A 20,265-nucleotide genomic window follows, 5' to 3' on the forward strand; every position below is an offset into this window, starting at 1 on the left:
TACTGTGAGGGTTCCTAGAGTTACTATAGAAAAAAATTGTAATCTATATGTTGATGGGTGTTTTCTGTGCTTAAATTTTTTTATTTTGAGGCTTCAGCTATATTATCCTTAGGATGCTTAAGCCTAAGTAGGTCACCTGCCCGATATTGCACTATTATGCATGTTTAAACATGTTCTATTTTAAAACAATAAAAGTTAATAAAATATTTCAAATTCATTTTGGAAATGTAACTTTTCAACATAATTCCAGTTCTCATTTTTCCCTTTGCTTAAAGAAGTAACATCCTATTTCAAGAGTATTTAAGTTGTTATTTTGAAGTCTTTTGGGTTGTTTGGGTTTTTTTAAATTATGGAATAGTAGTTTATTGATCTGGAGCATAGCTTTTTTTTCTTGAGTAAATATTTGACTTTTTTAATTGATATGATTGTCAGTTTTTGTGTTTAAAAATACAGAGAGAGAAGACTCCTTTCTATTAGATAATGTTTAGTTGGTATTTTTAAACTTTTCATTACTTCTTTTATCTTCATGTTTTGCAGGTACTTTGGGAAAATACTTGTCCTTTGTATACAGTAAAACAGAACTTGTATAATTCCAGTCAGACTGGAGTTATAAACTTCAGCAGCTAATTAAAATGTAGTTTAATTGGCAGTGATCCTGTCAAAGACAGAATGTGATAATGTGGTTAGGCTATGTAAATGCATATTTATCAAAAAGTGTGTTCTAGTTATTCTATTTATCTTTAATTTGGCATTATATTTTTGGAAGCCTGAACTTACAACCAAATAACACCTTTTTAATATAGTATTTATTAGAAATGACTTGGTTCCAGGAGAAGTGAAGAAAGCAGAGAAAACTCTGAGCAGCATGTCATTCAATACCTAGGCAAGGTTGTTGTCTTTTAAGATTTATCTTTAAATAATACTCAGATTTTTGTTTCTTCCTTTCAGGCAATCAGTTACTACGAGGCCGCATTGAGAAGCGGTCAACAGAATTTCCTTTGCTATGATTTGGCTGAGCTTTTAATGAAACTGAAGCAATATGAAAAGGCAGAAAAAGTACTTCAGCAAGCTTTAGATCATGACCCTGGTAGGAACGTTATTAATTTACAGCAAAACATACAATTTCTACTGTTGTTTGTGTTTTCTGTGTGATTCTAAGGAATAAAGAAGTTCCATATAAAACTTTTTTGAACTGTAAACCACAGGAAACTATTAAGTGATAAATGTGAAATGCACTCTAAAATAAACTTCACTTATATTTAAAGGTGCTTTTGCCAGGACTTTTAAACTTGGAACATCTGTGATAAGTGAAGTCAGTAAATACAATAGCAGAGCTCCACACATGCAAGGTTCTTTCTCTTCTGTGCTAACAAATGTTCTGATTCTGAATTGATCAAGTATAGATGAGTTGTTCCTGCTGTTAGGGAATGGTTGTTTAGGTGGTAAATGCTACCTAGTATCCTTCAGAGCAAAGAAATTGAACTGATTGAAGATGTCTCTTAAGACCCTCTTTTACATGTTAGGAATATGCACTTAAAAAGCTAAAACTTTGGGATTTTTTTTCCTTGGTTTTGTTAAGAGGCAATTAAGAAGTTTTAAGGTGTTTAGTGTGAGTTATTGAGCTATACCCTTAATTAAGGAAATCTTTTTGCAGTGATTTAATTATATTTGTTAACTTTTGTGGCTATCTGAATACAGAAACAGTTAGTATTAGCAAGTCTTATTACTAGTCCCTTCTGTAAGTTTTTTCTTATGTCACTATTTTACTGGTCTTTCTTACTGTGCAGGGGAATGTTAGTTTTCTGTCTTGTTTACTTCTTACTGAAAAAATCCTCTTGTTTAACATTATATTCCTGTCTTAGTTAAGCCTTTGAGGATCTGTCTAATTTAATAATCATGCTTAAGACAGCTTGACCTTCTAGTGTGGAAAGATAAATTAGCAGTAAATAAAGCTTGTCCCATGTACTTTAAAATCTTCTCTTGCATCTTACAATAAAGCAAAAAGCACATAAGCCAATATCCTTTTTGTACATCTTTGATATACATGTATTCTCTACATGAAAAAATGTTGATCTCATTGGCTGACTGGAAAATGATTGAACAGTTTAATATCTTTTTTTAGAAATGCTGAAATGTCCATCATTTGTGAAAGAAAAACGAAATATAGGAAACGTAGTGGAGGGGATGATTTTACATGGTTGGCTACATGGCCTAATCTCTGATATAGAACAGCATGTCACAATTATAACACTTTGAAGACAGTTTGCTAATAGAGTATAGCTCAATATACTTTTTTTTTTTTTCAAATTTTAGTGAAGATATAACATGGATTTTGGTGACTTTTTTGTTTTAATGTGGAACTGTGCTCAAGATACCTCTTTGTCAATAGATTAAAATGAATACAAGCCAGGGAGAACTTGTATTCTTCAAATATTATTTTATGCATGTATATTTTAACCATTATTCAAAAGTAGCTTGCTGTTTTTAGAGTAGATTCTGAAATACTTGGTTGAAATAACTCTATTCATGTCTGTTCCAGACTCTCGCAAAAGAAAGGTAGTTTGAGGTCTGACTAGAAATTTCATCAAACAGTCTTATGCTTTTCGAATGTACAGTAGCACTCATTGAATCAATTTGGACATTTTTCATTGACTTTGAGGAGGATTTAGACCAGAAGTGTCAGGAGTGACTTTATTTCCGGTCCACTTAAATCAATAGCTTTTCTCTCATGTTTCTGAGAATGCAAATAGACTAGACAGACAATTTTTTTATCTTCCTTTTGCATCCTTCAATGTCTCTGGCCTTAAATCTCACTCTGTAGGTTGTAATGTTTACTCTGCCCACTAACAACACACAGAGTCAAATCACAATCCTAAATATGTAAGATCAAGCTGTGAACTTTTCACTTAAGCTCTTGCCTGGAGTATGTGGAGAGCTTTGTCTTTCTTTGACTTTAGCAGGATCAGTTCTTACAAGAATAATGTTTGTTTAATGTAATTATTACAGTTAATGAATTATCTTCTCTGATGGAAGATGGACGTTACCAGGTGCTTCTGGCAAAAATTTACAGCAAAATGGAGAAGATTGATGAAGCTATTGTTTCATTACAACAGGTAAATGGGAAAACAAAACCCTATGAAAGCTTGCAATGTTCTCAGTTTTATCCCTGGTTTCACTTTTATCCAAGATTCTAACCATATTATTTTTGTGAATGAGGAAAACACATACATGGTAGGGATAAAGCATCACTGACTGGTGTGAAATGTAAAGAACATATGTGGTTAGAAATTCTAAGCTTTTTGTGAGCAGTGTTGTCTGAATTTTAGAGCAGAATGCAGGCTTTTACTCGTATTATGCCTTCATTTGTGTGTGGAGCATAGTTTTAGCAGAGCAGGTAAAACAAAATGGGCTATGGGGACAGCTTGGTTACATATCCTCAGCTCAGCGTTGAACACCACTCGCAGAACAATCTGGAACAGCTTTCAATGGCTACCTGTAATTTTGTTGTACTGCTGTTTATTTTAAATAGCAATAGTAAGATCTGTTCATTCTGGAGTTGAATACTGTCACTCAGACTGAGGCTTGAAAGAACAAAGTTGGAAGCTAGAGATAATTTAATCCATTTAGAAGACACTTTCTCAACATAAAGGTTGAGCAAGAGGTTAGGTCAGTACGTTCTCTTCCGTTATACCTCCACTGTGTTACAGAAACAGTAAGCCTTGGTACCATCTTCTGACTAGCAAGAAAAGTAAACTATGTAGATTGGTTAGAAAGAGAATTGTACATAGGAGTTAAAATCCTACTGATATTTCTATTTAATCTATAGTTAAATTCTTACTTCTTTTTTCCTCATAATGTACTTTTTTCTTTCTCAAAATTGACTTTTTTCCCCATTCTCCTTTAGTAAACTTCCCCCAAAGCAGTCTACTTCTCTTACTCTTTTCTTTACTTTTATAGTTCTTTCAGGTTTCTCACTATATCACACTTCAAAAACCTTGTGTTTGTGTCTCTCCCCTTTTTTCTTTTGTTGTTGTTTTTGTTACTGCCCTCAAAACTCTCCTTCCTTGTACCTGTTCTCTTTGAAATCTTTTCCTGCTCCTTTTCCTTTTGCTGCCACATTGACTTACACAAAACCAACTATTTTGATTATTTCAGCAGGACTAACTGCTCAGTTATGTTATTGCCTCTTCTTGAACAGGTTTCTTCCCTTGTTTTTCAGAGTGAAGTTAGAAGTTCCCCCCAGATTTTACTTTGTGTTTTAATTCTCCTTCCCTGCTAGGCAAAATGGTAGGGAGGTGAGAAGAAGCAGGATAATATTAGTGTTTCCTTCTCTTCAACTTATGAACTTTTAAATGAGTGAAGCAGCTCTTCTGAGATTTTATTTCAATGTTAAGATAGTTACAAAACTGCTTGAGCAGAAAGAGGAAATCTCATGTGTGTTAATCGGCTAGAATTCCAGTTGAAATCAAAGAAAACTGATCAGCCATAATCAGAATTAGGCATAGCTGTTTCTTTATCTGCCCTCTTTTGGGGCATCTGCTATTAACAAAGAGCTCGACCTCTGTGCTTCTGCTAGACTTTTCTTAATCACTCCCTAAATGAAGGACCTCAGAAAATAAAGTTTGAAGCTTTTTTTACTTCCCTGCCGCTGAGTTTTCTGTGCTTAATAAAGGAGTTAAGTACATACACCTTCTGGGTTTTGGCCTTTGAGGTCTTGTTTATATACCTTATCAAAAGCTTAATTTTAAGAAAAAAAAAAAGGGGGAGGGAAAAGGCATGTAACACTTCTATTGAATATTCTTAATGTAGGAAGGTAGCTTGGAGACTAAGGAAGTTCTTAACGGGAACCCATGGAGATGATGATAAAATTGTTCGAAGCAAATCTTTAAGGCTTGTGTGCAAAAGCATTGCTTTTCTCTTTAATAATGAGGATTTATTCAGTTGTGTCCTACACTAGCATTTTTTGTGATTACAACTCTGCTAGTATTTATAAATTGGAACATAACCATTTGAATTGGGGAAGAGATTAGTTATAAATAATGCAAGGCACAGAAATACGGGGGAAATTTAGACCAATAAAAATGTGTCATGTTTGTTCAAATGAATGTATTTGACCTAAATATTCCTTAGATGGAGTATTAAATAAGCTTTTTCATACCACCATTTTCTTCAAGTACACAAGGGGTAAACTGGATCCCTCCCTGGCTTTTTGCATTAATGTCCTGTTCCTTACGTTTCACAAAACACTGTATGTATGATTATCTTAAAATTATGGTCCGTAAAGTGTAGATTATACATTATTGGATTGACATGAAGTTGTTATAAGGAGTATTTTTAGAACAAGTGTATTGGGATTCCATCTTGAAAGTGTTGAACACTTAAGTTGCTTTTCAGCATGTTTTTAATGTGAATTTTGGGGAAGCAAGGCAGTTTGAGACAGGTTGTTGAGGGAGAGATATTGGGGGAGGGTTGTTTTGGTTTGCTTGTTTTCATTGATGTTTTTTATAGTGGAGACATTTTTACCTGCTTTTTTACTATTTGGGGGTTTTCCTCTATCAAATACATAGCATGCTTTAGAACCTTTTAAAAATTTAATTACATTATTTTAAAGTAGATAATACAAAATTCATTCCTTTGAAAAATGTTGACTGTTCACTCCTTTCCCCACACTAGGCTCGGGAATTACAAGCCAGAGTGCTTAAACGGGCTCAAATAGAACAGCTGGATGCAATTCCTGCACAGAAACAGTTAGCGGCTGAAATTTGTGCTGAGATTGCAAAACATTCTACAGCCCAGCGAAACTATGAAAAAGCAATTAAATTTTACAAAGAAGCTCTTGTTCACTGTGAAACCGATAACAAGGTCAGTTCTTCCTCTGACTATTTTGCATTGTTTTTCCATTCAGTTTTGATATCTAGCAATACATTTTTCCAATTATCCACAGTGTAGAAGTATATTTGGAATTATTTCTGCTTTGGTACACATAGAGCCTTGAACTTTGTCCCCTTCATTGCTTATCATGATAAAATAGTTGTACGTACTGCTAATTTCTGTCTCTTACACAAACTCCTGATTCAAGTGGTGGTCTGCATGCACTCAGAGTTGCCCATTAGATCATGTATTGAGCCTGTCTTCATGTAGCAATTGAGGACATGTAAGGTACAGCACAGTAATAATGGATATTTGTTTCAATCTTGCTTGTTGCCGGCCCTGTGGAATGAAGTCCCAGTGATTTCAGTCAGTTCAGACAATTTCTGTCTCTTCTGTATCTGTTTTAACAGTTTTAGACTTTTATCTGGACTTGGTAGGATTCTGATTTTAGTCACAAAGTGTTGCTGTTGTTGAGCAGTGATTATTGCACTGCTTCTCTCTTCCCTGTACTGTCTCTTTCCCACAAGCCTGCCTGTTGATAAATGTTGGTAAATTTGAGCTTATTTTTTATCCCCTTCCTTCTTCTTTCACAGCCCCGAGATTTAGAGATAAAAGAGGGAGAAGCAAAAGGCTAAGAAATTTATAATGAGCACCAAAATTAAGTGTCAACTTTAGTAGTATTTTTAGATTAAAAATAAATAAATACAATTTTTGTCAAATTTCCACGATATTCTAGCATGTGTTGTATATTTAGGTATATGTGAAGACGTCTTATTTTGCTGCTTCTTACTGCACAGCTGTCAGATTCACCAGCTGCTAAATTACAAGTGTATCACCCAGTTTTAATACTTGAACTTGTGTATTATGGTTTCAAGAATCTAGGTCCTTCCTAAAACTACAGCTTCAGCATTTTTGAGACAGGATTTCCTCAAGGCATCTTGTAAGAATGATGAAGGGGAAAAAAAATAATTTGGGAGAAGAATAAAAACATCCTTAAAATCTTCAAAGGAGGTGACTTCCCCATTCTATCTTTACGAGAGAGGAGACTGCCTGTCATAGTACAGGTACAGCTATGGCTTTTGTGGTATGCCATCCGAGTAATTCAGTATCAAAGCCTTAACCTTTTTTTTTTCTTTCACACCAGTACTGAAATACCAGCATGGCATTTCCCTTCAATTCTTGCTAAAATCATACTATTGAGAGATTCCCATTGTTACAAGATATGCTGTGCACTGACATTTGTACTGAATATCTCTGTTAGATGCACTTACTGGAGATGTTTGCTTTAATCCTACTTCGCTAGCAACACAGAATACAATGACATCTTAGAAAACCTAAGACTGAATTTCTGATTAAGAACTTATTCCCTCCTTAGAGTACTGAAAGCAAAATACTTTTGGTTACCCACAACTAGTATAAATGAGTCATCTTACTCTATTTCTATAGTTTCAGTAGATTTGAATGTGTTTTCTTCCCTTGATTTTTAAAAGCATTGCTAGTACAAGGTTGGAGTTGAATTCTTTTAAATCCTAAAATATAAATTTGAGCTGTTAAAACACCTGCCTTTTTCTTGATGTCTTCACAGAGTTTACTTTCCTTAAAATTATATATGAAAGTATTGGAAATTCCTTTGAAGCTATCTGTACCTCGTTTCATCAGAACAAAATCTCCTGTATTCTAGCCAAAGTAAACCAAGCCAGATTTGAAATGTTGCATTAAACATATTATTCACCTAAATGTGAAAAGATTGCCACCCATGTCATAAGGGTTTTGGGTTGTGTTGTTTCATTTTACATAGTTAAATCTGGTAGGCAATACCCTACCTCATTTCTCTGACGAGATAAGAGGCAAGGCAGTTTCCAGATGCAGACTTGAAGTGGATCACAGAGTGCATCAAGGACATCATTTCACAGTATCATTGTTTTTGGGTTGGAGGTGAAAATTTAGAAACCACTTCCAGTCACTAGAATCTAGTAGAAGTCCAGTTTAACTGGCATTGTTCTCTGACTTGCCCAAGGCAGGAAGCGTTCCTTGACTAGCAGACTACTTTTTGGTCTTCCACTGTGTTACATACATCAGAACAGTGGCTTGAAGAAAGCTTTCATAGTTAAAATACTTACATGCATGCTATCTCCATATCATGTCAATGCTTACCTACCTGCCATTCTTTTTCAGATTTACATAGTATATGTTTGAATATGTAAATAACAGGAAGTAGGAAGAAAACAGTTGTTAAATATTATGGAAGTAGCCTTCATATCCTGAACAGGATGTTCAAAACATTATTTTGATTCAGAAGTGCCTTTCACAAGTGTAATCAGAGAGAGAATTGTGATGCAATTCTAAATGCCTCCTTTTGGAAAAAAATAAATAAATAATCAAAACACCATATGGAATTAAGCAGGAGTGACATTGCTTATTGTTTGTCTACTGCTAATTTTACTTTGTGATTTGTTTAACTCCCATTTGCTTCAATGGGAACTTGATTAAATCTGTGGTAACTCTTGTGTTTATAAACTTTTTTGTGGCATTTTATTGAGAATAGTCTATGATGCATCTTAAGGATGCATGCTTATGTACATTTCAGTTTGTTAATATTTATTCTGCAGTTGCTTTTCAGAAATGGATCCATACACAGTCTAATGTGGTAGGTTTGGAAATGCAAATAAGAAAACTGTTTCTGCTGGAATTTGCTTATACTCCAGAACTAATTGGTGAATGTTAATGAGGTATTTGCTTGTGTCAGTGAATTTAAAACTACTTGCACTTACATTTTTTTCCAAGAAAATTATTCTTACCAAAATACTGCAGTCTTCAGAGCAATACTATCTAAGCAGCTGTGTTTTCAACCTACCTCCAGAATATCCTCCTGAAGAAGAAAAGTTTATCTGTTTAAAGGTGAGGGAATGGAAACGAATTAAATTACCTGACCAAGAGCCCACAGGAAACAACAGAGAAAGCTCTCTCTTTAGAAGAGAAACAAATTTTCCCTGAGGCTCTGAAATCCCAGGTTAATACTTGTAGAACTGAACCAGCTTCTTCATCTTTTGAATTACATATAGTTAAATATTTTAATATACAGGCAATGTTGGAACTTGCACGTTTGTATCTTGCACAAGATGATACTGATGCCTGTCAACATCAGTGTTCCTTACTACTGAAGAATGACCAAGATAATGAAGCAGCAACAATGGTATGTGCTATTATACTAATCCTGTATCAGAAGTTTTTTTGAAGTTTATGTGCCTGCAACGTGATGAGTCCATAAAATATTACTTTTAAGAAAGCCTACAGCTTCTGATTTCAAACATGTGAAAAATCCATTGGAACAAAATGTTTTTCTGTTTATGCTGGATAATGATTCAATATGAAGTTTCTAGCAATCACAGCCTTCATTCTATCTCAATGCAAAAATGTGTCTTTAAAAGTACTAGTAGAGGAAAAAGTAGTAGTTGTAATATTGACTAAAGCATGGCTTAATGCATGTTCTATTAACAATTGACTAATGGTCAGGGAAGAAGTTATTTTTCCAGCACAGTAATATTAAAGCGAGTATCGAAAAAAAAAAAACTTCCAGAAGAAAAGAACTGTGTTCTTAAGGTGGTTTTACATCCTTATATAATCATAGTAATCATATTCCTACTTAACCATTTCTAATCACAGCTGCAGATTCTCTGTACAGGATTTGTATGCTTCTTGGCTTAAAAGACAACTCAGTAGACCAAGCAACTTTTGATTTAACAAGTTAGGAGCAAAATTATTTTAAGATGAGAATCATATATTTTCTCACAGCAGTCTAACATCTGGAATTTATCCTAGTATGGTGCAAGAACAGGAATAATAGCACTCTTAATGTATGTTATTAAATCTACTCTTTATTTGTTTTACTTCCACTGCTGAAGTGGGCTATCATCTTTCTTTTTCCCTAACTTTAAACTAACTTTGCTTTCTATATACTTAATCTGCATTTATAGAAAATAAAATTAGAAGTAAAACTATACAAGTAAAAAAAAACAAACAAACAACATATTTGAAAGGTACATCAAAGTGTTTAATTTTCTCTTAATTTTTACCTTAAGTGAAAAGTTGAGATATGAGCCTGTACCTGCTCATTAACCTGTGTGTCTGTATATAGTGTTTATTTTCCAGAGAGTAATGAAAAACCCAACTCGGTTCACTACTTGTGCAATTCCTGCAGCACTTTAAAGCTATAGTTTCAGCTCCCCACTTCACAGAACTAGAGTTCATTATAAACCACAATTTACAATGTTTTGTTTTGTTTTCTCTATATTGGTCAATGCTGTAGATGATGGCCGATCTCATGTTCAGGAAGCAAGATTATGAACAAGCTGTCTTTCATTTCCAGCAGCTCCTAGAACGCAAGCCAGGTGAATATTTAGCGGTGATATTTTTAATTCTTTCTGATACATAGTTCCAATGAGGTAGAGGAATAAATATCTAAAAAAATACTTTGTATGATTAAAAAGAATGTGCGATTTATAATGTAATGGATACTAAAACCGAAGACCATTACTGTATATAAAAGCATAAAGCTATTGTAGGGGAAGACAAGAAAATTATTTCTTATAGTAATTTACTTTGCTGCAATGTAATGCTGCAATGTAATGTACATTGTTTACCTCAAGCCAAATATAGCTAGGGTGTTATGTACTTGTAACTGTGAAGCACTTTCTCTTGTATTTAGATACCAAGTGCATGAACACAAAGCTAGCATTTTATTTCAAGATTAATAAAGGAAACTTGTCTTGGACAGGAATAAGTTTCTTTTAGCAATTTGCAAATTATGACCAGAGAGAAATCTATTAAAATAGTACTATACTGAATGTAAAGCTTTCTAGTGGACTTTGTGAAAAAAGTTTTGACAGTACAGCAAATGTTTTCATTTGAGTGCTTTTGAAAGTGAAGTACAATTATACTTATCTTTGTACAGGTTTTTATAAAAGTATTGCAAGTATCACTTGGTATCTTCGTTCTTGCTAACATGTGGTTACTGAATAATATGCCTTATGTATTACACCATATATAATTTTTGTGTGTGAAAAAAACAATGCAGGCTCTTTATTTCTTAAGCTATTTATACAGCAAATAACTAGAATTACAATGTCCTAATTTTTTGTATATTTAGATAACTATGCAACTCTTTCACAATTAATTGATCTGTTAAGAAGAGCTGGGAAATTAGAAGAAGTCCCAAGATTTCTTTTAATGGCTGAAAAACATTCTTCCAGAACAAAGCTTGAACCAGGATTTCACTACTGCAAAGGACTGTATCTTTGGTACTTCCAATTATAAATAAGATAAGGTTTATTTGATTATGTATTAACTTTCTCGTCATCCATTATCATTCAAAGGTGGTACATACAGTGTGATAAGTAATATAGCACTGCTTTCCTAATTACTTAAGGTGCTAGGATTTTAGGAAAGGTCTCCTCTTCTGTTCTGAAATACTTTCCAATGAGCTCCTCTTTAAAATGAAGCTGTTATCTGTCTCGCATACATCTTTCATATTTCCTGCTTGTTAAAAGGGATATTCTTGCTGATTCAAAAATACAATATTATTTATTTTCAAATTTTAGAATTTATCAGATTGGTTTTGGTCTGCAAAAAACAAGTTCCTTGCAATAGTATGTGTGCTGTTCAAACCCTGCATTATCAATGTGTGCAAGTGTGTCATCTGTTTTTAAATACTTGGGTTTCTTCTGGGATTTGGGTGGGATTTGTTGCAGCTAATTTCACTTGCCCAGCTTTAAATATTTTAATTATCTATCTAGGTATACAGGTGAACCAAATGATGCACTCCGGCATTTTAATAAAGCTCGAAAGGACAGTGACTGGGGACAGAATGCAGTCTACAACATGATTGAAATTTGTTTGAACCCAGATAATGAAACTGTGGGTGGTGAAGTCTTCGAAAATCTGGATGCTGACATAGGGTAAGTGAATGAAATAAATATTGCTTGTGTTCTTCTGTCATCCCCTTCCTCTGCAGCCCCTTAATAAAGTGCCTTAATTTAAATTGCTAGAACTTTAAGCGTATCTAATGCTTTGAATAGTCTACTTATTATATTGTGAGAGACCATCCTACACTATAGTAAGTCAGTCTTAAGCAGAAAATATAGAAGATTTTATCTGGAATCCTGGTCACTTGCAGTGTTAAAAAGAGCTTGTTAGGTTGGAACTGCTGTTGTTACAGAAGAGAATCAATGTAGAATTCCTATATAACAGAGCTGTCTTGTACAAAATGGTGTGCCTGTAGCATGGAATTGGTACTAGCTTGTAATTAATTTGGTGTATATTAAAAAAATAAGCTTTTACAAGCACTTTCTTTCTGATAACAGTAATTCAACAGAGAAGCAGGAGTCCGTGCAGTTGGCTGTAAGAACAGCAGAAAATCTTCTGAAGGAGCTCAAGCCTCAGACCATTCAGGGTCACATTCAGCTGCGAATCATGGAAAATTACTGTCTCATGGCAACCAAACAAAAATCAAGTGTTGAACGAGCACTGAACACTTTCACTGAAATAGTAGTGGCTGAGGTTAGTAACCTGTCTCATTTCCTCAGTCTTCTCTTTCACACTTACTACATTTTTTTTTAACTAGTCTCACAGTTAACTTTCAGGAATAGTGGCATGTGTTAGGGCTATTTGTTCTAAGGATTTTTTTTCCTATTCAAGAATATTTTACATAAAATTTGAAAAAAACCCATGCTGTAATAACATGGTTTAGAAGTTTTCAAGTGGATTGCAAATTTATAACTCAACTAAATGGTAACGTAGCCAGTTACTGAAATGTGGATAGGCTATTTGGTTCAAGTTGCTGGGTCTGCTTTTTAATTCCCAGTCTTGCCAGCAGCGTGTCTGATGATAGAAGTCTATACAATACCTTCATTCTGTAAGCAAAAGCAATTAAATATAAGCTGCCTTCATGTACTTCATGGCAATTTGACAGAATTTAGATTCCAGGGCAAGATTGTCCATCTGCTTAAAATTCATCCTTATGATGGAAATCTTCATTATTTTATAGCTACTTGTAGTCATTAGCTTTAGGATTAACAACAGATACTTTTGCTACCAGCACCTTTCAACAGATTTTATTTAAGCACATGTGGACACATCTAATCTATCAGAATGCCAAGAAATACTTAACTACCCATTAACTGTGTGCTAAACTGCTTCTTGGCTAAGCTGAGTATACTGGTGCTTACCTTGTGTGTAAGGCAGTTCTGAGAATCACAAACAAGGTCCCTCTACCTTCAGTACTGGCTTCCCAGTCTTGCTCAGAGTTGATCTGAGGTCCTGTGAATATTGAATGTTTTTTGACATGGTGACACAGTTCCAGCAGGAAGAAAATGCTCCAGTCTATTTAGTCTTCTCTTCAGGGTTGCATAAAGTATACAGTTTTAATCTCTTCAGACTTTAGAGGTTATTGATCCATGCTAGGTGTGACTATTGAGGGAGAGGGGGGATGAGCTGATCCTTATGCAGAAGAGGGGTTTTTGGTGGGGTCTTTTTTCTTTAACCCACTATGGCAAGCCTATTTACAGCACAACCCTACAAAGAAGTGTAAAGGTAGAATGCCAATAGTGAGGCAGTAACACAGAGGGAGAAAGAAGCTTTTAAGTTAGCTGCTAATAGAACTACTCTCTGCATTTAGGAAGCAGTTTCAGGATGTGAGCCCCATTCTCATCTATACCCTGTGCTAATAAAGGCAGCATTTTAAAAATCACACTTGCTCCTGCACTTCTTACTGCTTGCTTGAGGCTCTTGCATAGAATGGTGGCTTTTAAGAATCCTGTTTGCTATACATAGCTTCTGGATATGGGCAGTGTAGACTTACATTTTTAGGAGCTGTACACCTAATAATAGGAATTAGTGTCCCTGTTATTGATATTTGACAGGAACTGCTAAAAGTAGAAAATACCACTTGGAACTTCAAGTGAGTTCAATTTCTATCTGAAGTATTTATTTGTGTATCAAAAGGATAGATCTTGATGGTATCAGAATGTTTCTTGTTGAGACGAAATACCTGTGGATGCTTTCAACGTTTCCTGAGCCTGAAGAAGATTGTTTTGAGCCCAAACTTCTGTTCAGCCTCTTAAATATTTAATGTGGTGTTTATCATGATTAGTCTTACAGAAATAATCATAGCACTAGATGGAAAACATGTTTGTAACATGTAACATGTAACATCTATCTTTATTTCCTGAGATTTAGCTTTTAGTTTAGATACCTGGTGAAAGTCTTATTTAAAAAAAAAAAGAAAAAAGTTAAAAGCAAAATAAAAAAGCACTAAGCAGTCACTGTGGTTTTTACTGCAGAAGGATCATATACCAGCACTTTTGGGAATGGCCACAGCCTACATGATCTTGAAACAGACTCCACGAGCCAGAAATCAGTTAAAACGGATTTCAAAAATGAGCTGGAATCCCATTGATGCAGAGGAGTTTGAAAAGAGTTGGCTTCTGCTTGCAGATATATATATTCAATCTGCTAAATATGATATGGCAGGTGAATTATTAAAACGGTGCCTTCGTCATAACAGGGTAAGTGAATGCACATTAAAAGTAACCTTAGTAACCTTTTATTTTAATTCCTCTAATGTTTAGTTTTCCTCTGAAAAATTATTTGAATTGCATTTCTTTTTCCAATTGCATGGTATTTCACTTATTAAGGAGAAGTAGACCGAAACAAGCCAGGAAACCAGCAACTTTACACTGAAGGGTAGTAAACAAACCTGTGAATGCTGCTTAGTCATTTTTATTCATATTCTGTAATAACTTATGCCAGTTTTAGCTGTGGTGACACTAGAAGCTTAAGGTGTTTATAGAGCGTCAGAGATGCATGTTACTGAGTCTTGCAAACCTGATGAAGAAAAATGTAGCCATATAAATTTTGGAAACTTGCTCCATTTATTAAGAGATGTTATCTTTGTATCTTAAAATATGTTTTTAAACATTTATGTTCATAAGCCTGCTACTATACAAGAGTTATTTCTTTGGTTTGTTTTTTTTTTTTAATGCTAGTATTAGTTCTCTGCTGTGAAGATACTGTCTGGTAGATTGTCTGGGGACAAGCTCTGATGTTCTTGCCTCAGGGTTTCTGAGCTGGCAAACTGCCCAATACTCTGCTTTGACTATAGGAACAAGGACAGATCTTAGCTTATGTGCTTTTTTTTCATTTTGTCCCTTTTTGCTTACCACGTTTTTCCATCTATACACTTCACTTTCCTTCACACAAGGCACATCCAATAGGCTAGTTTTCCATAGATACTATGCTGCAGGTTCAGGATACTGTTTATAGTGCACAGATTTGGTTTAGAAAAGGACCTGATGCTGTATATTTGTTTTTCTGAATTCATCAGTATAGAAGATAAGGTTCATTATTCAGTCATATTTCTACAACCTCCTTGAGAGGTAGACTTTTTTGAACTTGTACTCTTTTTATTTCTAAATACAAAATCAAGAGGCAGCTGCAACAGTTCTTGGTATAATGGTATCATGTACCTCTGCGGAGATGCCTCTTAAAATAGGATGTACTCAATTTCATTTTTACAGAAAATGAGTTTGAATCTAGTTAAGAAAAAATTCTACCTTAAGGTCAGTTACACACTTGTCCAGATGGCCAAGGGAAGTTGCAAAATCCTTACCACTGGAGGATAAATATGAGTCATCTCCCAAAACAAGATATACCTTGAAATAGATGGTCAGTTGAGCAGGTATGTACCACAAATGACACTTTGTTGCAGAAATTCCAAGCGGCTCCAAAAACATAGCCTACCAAGTAATTTGTTTTCTTCTAAAAAGTTGGGGACCCATGAGGGGCTTAGATAAACAAGTTCTGCTTGATAGGAAAGAGGATGGAAATTAGAAGTCTGGTTCCTTAAAACAGCATAGTAAAGATACTGACGTTTCTCCAACTTGTATGCAAAGCAGCTAAGCAGGACTTTTACTATACAAACAGATGTTGAATATTTTAGATCTTAACAAATCTTGTTAATTCACAAGACAGTATTTTGTGTGGTATTCTCCAATTTGGAAGATTTTATTAGATTGAGAAAACACGTTATTGTGATGAATTAGTTTTTAGGATTGTTTTTATCATCCAGAATCGAATGTTATGGATATATGTGCATGTATATATATAATTTAAGTAAGTGTGTTGGGTGAAAACTTCGTAAGTCTGGTATCTTGTAATACAGGTTTGTTTTGATTTTAAAATATTTAGGTTTGGTTAGTGAGATCCCAATGAGCAGACTGTTTCTATGAAATTGGGGCTTCTTACTGATTACTATTCTTGAATTTGACCTTTTTGTTTTATCACAAACGAGAGGGGGAGTATATTTTTGTCCTCATTTTCTAGGCATTCCCATACTGCTTATCCCAGTATGCTGTGATTTGAAAGCTTTTCATCAGTAGATTTTGGAAGCCTAATTGGAAATAGTGAAGTTAAAGATGGAATGTAATTTATATAGTAGCAATTCTTTGTTCTGCCGATGTAAAAAAAGGTGCATATTTTCATAAAATCTTCATTTTTTCTCTCAAATATTTGACCTATTGGCAGCATGATACTATAAGCTGTTCACAGTAAGGGCATATGGTAGTAAGGGTTTTGCTTATTTTTGTGGGGTTTTTTTCCTGCTTTATGTACTAAATTTAAGATTTCTGTGTGAATTACTGTGTCTTTCATACTGACTTTTGCTATGGATTTAAATTGATTTATGTGTATGCATAACATAAGCAAGGCTAGTATTTTCATCTAGCGCTTAGTAGTTTTTGAAACCTGTTTTCCAGATGCTTGTAACTTGCCACTTGGAGTTATACAAAATGGAATATTTAATGGTTGGTGTTCTTTTTAGGATATTTGTGTATGTCTTTAGCTTTAAGTAGAAAATTATAATGTAAAACAGTTTCCAAAAATAAGGCTATGAAAATACATTTTTAAGAAAAAGTGAAACAAACAATATTTGTGGAAGATCCAACACTTTCCCGCTGGACTTGAAATGTGGCTGCCATACGGTTATTATTAACTGAGAGTGGTATCTACAGGGTTTCAGGAGGCTCTAAACATTTTTGAAGGCGTAGTTGCAGTGTCCTCTGTGATGAACTCTGTACTTGACTCGGAGTAACTTAGGAAGGCACTGTGCAGAATTCCATATAACTGATTTGTATTACAGATGTTTTAAATCAAGACCAGCTTGTCATCAAAGTTAGTACAAGTATCACTTAGCTTTCCAGTTGTACAGATTTGAAGTATTTAAATAATTAAGCTGTCGGTATTATTATATATAAGCTTACCTAAATAAAAGTTTGAATTAATATTTATATTTTGCAGTCATGCTGCAAGGCTTATGAATACATGGGATACATAATGGAAAAGGAACAAGCATATAAGGATGCAGCATTAAATTATGAGATGGCCTGGAAATATGGAAACCAAATGAATCCAACAATAGGCATGTATATATAACCTATAAGCATGATTTCAGGCACTACAGTAGGAATGAAACAGCTACCCTTTACTGGAAAGACTGCTTTTAATTTTCTGTAGGGGTAGAGTATCACTGGCTTTCCTCACATAAAAACCACAGATGTTTAAAGGTGTATGTAACAGTCACTTGGAAAGCTCCTGGTGCAAGAGGTAGCAGCTTTGTGATACTTCAGAAGTTTCTGCTTACTGTGTTAGTGCAGGGTTTGGTCTGAAACAGTTTTAGTTTGCTCTTTGTGAACAACTTTCTCTAAGTACAGCATTAATTTTTAATAATGTATTTATAGTAATGCAGTATGTACTATCTATAGTAGAGAACCTTTTATAATACCCAGTATATATCTGATGGTGGCAGATCATTAATTTAATTATTTCCTTTTGATAATCAGACAAATTATCTATTTATATGGATAAGGTTTTATATACATGAGTAAGGATTTTAAAAATAAATTATTTAAAGATATTTAAATATATCTGGTTTAAAAAAGATGGTTAACTGAAAACTTGGGATACTATTCAAGTTCTAATTTGGATCATTAATTGAAGTCTACACTAAACTGTCACATTTCTAGACTATTTGAATGTAGGAACCCTTTATGAAGTTGATACATAGGATAAATGCCCTTTCTTACTCAACACCTAGAGTCTGTCTCTAGGTCCCAAGGCTGGTAGTTTACACAAATTCTGTTCCAGGTTTTGGGCTATGCTTATGGCACCTCAAAAATATTTACATCTTGCGGTCTTTAATTTGTGGTCTTTTTTTGTGCCCTAGGTTTTTTAGTGTTAGGGTGAGAGAGCCTTTGGCATCAATGGGAAGACAAGTGGTTTTTTTTAACAAGATAGTAACTGTTATGCATATGAACTGCCATACATCTTGTTTCTTTAATTGTAGCTTCTGGATGCTGCAGTGGTTTGGTTCATGATTTTATCTAATATGATCTGTAGATTAAAGTAGTGTTTTATTAATGGAACTAAATGTTTTGTGATTTAGCTCCTGCTTTTATAACACAGTTAAAGATATAAAAATGCACATGCATGGATGGATTGCCAAAACTAGATGTTACCCTATGTACTGTGAGTAAAAAAAAGAGGAGGGTCAAAGCAGAAGGAAGATTCAGATGTCAAAACAGAAATAAAAATGACTGATAGAAATCTGATTTAGGTTATGTGGGAAAATCTCTAGATACCTGCATTTGGATGCAGTAATTTTACTAGTTGTTCCTGCTCCTGTAGACTGACCTGTGAATGTCTTGGCTAAGATATTACAGTTGTTGATCAAATAAAACATATTAGAAGAAATTTTAACAGTAAAAAGGTGTGATTTCTTGAGTTTGTAGATAACAGATCAGGACTTTTGCTACTTTGAAACCCTCTAGAGGGTAGGAATTGAACAAATTACAAAATCATTTGGTGTCTAGACAGGAGAATGCCTTAGTGAAGTTAAACTGTGGAATGATCTTGCATATAAACAGTGAGAGTATGATAGTAAAGGTACTCTGTGCACATTGTTTCCTAGTTTTGCATACAGCATTGTGAGAATTGTCATGCATTAAAACTAAAATGGTTAAAGGAGCACAAACTGCTTCTGGCAAGTAAAACTGTAAAAAATGGTATGAGATTCCTCATACTCACTTGCTAGTGAGGATAAGTTCATAAATCGAAGATTTAAAATTTCAAATTTTGGAAATTCCATGCTTATAACCTTTTTTTCCTCAGTCCTGATATCTGTCTAGGCTGGTATACTTGAGCTGTACTTTTTATATTGAAGGCATCAGCCTGGCATGTTGCTATGCGACTTAGCTATTCCATGTGACTTTTTTATCAGTGGTCTGCTGACAGTGGAACAGAATAGCGTTTTAATTCCCTAGTTTTGTTATTGCTATCCTGATTTTTTTCTTCTTCTTTTGTCCTTTAATAACAGAATTGCCTTTACAGAGGGACAGTGTATTATAGGTCACAGTGAGAAACTCTGTGGGGTACCATAGTAATTGAAAGAGGACAACCATTATGTATTCTCCGTAGTAACACATGCTCTCCAGAATAATGTCTCCTTTTGATTCAAACATAGCTTTCAGCATGTAAAGGACTTTTATTTACTACTTGAAGTGACTTTCAGTAGAAATTTTGATCTCTACAGGCTTAGATGAGAGAATACTAGAAAACAAATATACTAACTTTAGAAACATATGGTGACCAAAATGCATTTGAATGCAATATTTTCATTATTCAATACAGAAACTGAAATTGTTGCCTTTTTTTGCCCCTTTTATTTACAGGATACAAGCTGGCTTTCAATTACCTGAAAGGAAAGAGATATGTTGATGCAATCGATGTTTGTCATAAGGTAGAATTTGTTTATGTACTTAATACTCTGTCTGTGGTAGCGATATGTTTTTGCATAATGATCCTTTTTTTGTTGAGTTTAAATTTCTAAAATATATGGCTTAATGTCAGAAAGACACCCTATTTAATAAGTTTGATTAAATATCCTCGACATAATCTGCTTTATCTTGAGCTCCCTGGCCACCAGGTAAATAAGAGATAAAGTGGTTGGCTATCATATATGAAAGCATATTCAAATGGCAGCACCTTCTTTTGGCCCTGTGGTTGCAAGTTGGTAAATCCAGACAGAAGTATAGCTGAAGAAGTTAATCAAATGTTAATATCAGAAGACACTGTTAAAAAGTAACTTCCAGTATTATCTTTGTATGGTCGAAACATAAATAGAGCAGATCCAGAATAAGAGGAAGGGCTACTATTACAGAAGCAGAGTGAATATTATGAATTAATAATGATTAGTATTAATAATGAAATAAATTGTATTTGCTCTTTTGGGGGGAAATAAAGATAACTAGAAAGGACAAACTGAATGGAAGGATAAAGGAAAGGAGG

The 20,265-nt window shown here is 34.3% G+C and overlaps 1 protein-coding gene across 2 annotated transcripts in view; it reads left to right on the forward strand.

The window, feature by feature from the left end:
* The window catches only part of TTC21B (tetratricopeptide repeat domain 21B), a 44,904-nt gene that overhangs the window by 19,688 nt on the left and 4,951 nt on the right, over positions 1 to 20,265 (forward strand). For both annotated transcript variants that reach the window (XM_075028545.1, XM_075028546.1), the window contains 11 exons: positions 949 to 1,087; positions 3,007 to 3,113; positions 5,674 to 5,862; positions 8,954 to 9,064; positions 10,178 to 10,259; positions 11,018 to 11,168; positions 11,664 to 11,825; positions 12,231 to 12,426; positions 14,208 to 14,432; positions 17,221 to 17,341; positions 19,650 to 19,717. In XM_075028545.1, coding sequence (XP_074884646.1) covers positions 949 to 1,087; positions 3,007 to 3,113; positions 5,674 to 5,862; positions 8,954 to 9,064; positions 10,178 to 10,259; positions 11,018 to 11,168; positions 11,664 to 11,825; positions 12,231 to 12,426; positions 14,208 to 14,432; positions 17,221 to 17,341; positions 19,650 to 19,717 — 1,551 coding nt within the window. The remainder of the gene's footprint in view (positions 1 to 948; positions 1,088 to 3,006; positions 3,114 to 5,673; positions 5,863 to 8,953; positions 9,065 to 10,177; positions 10,260 to 11,017; positions 11,169 to 11,663; positions 11,826 to 12,230; positions 12,427 to 14,207; positions 14,433 to 17,220; positions 17,342 to 19,649; positions 19,718 to 20,265) is intronic.

Source organism: Buteo buteo, chromosome 5 (genome assembly GCF_964188355.1).
Source record: "Buteo buteo chromosome 5, bButBut1.hap1.1, whole genome shotgun sequence".
Classification (NCBI taxonomy): Eukaryota; Metazoa; Chordata; class Aves; order Accipitriformes; family Accipitridae; genus Buteo; species Buteo buteo.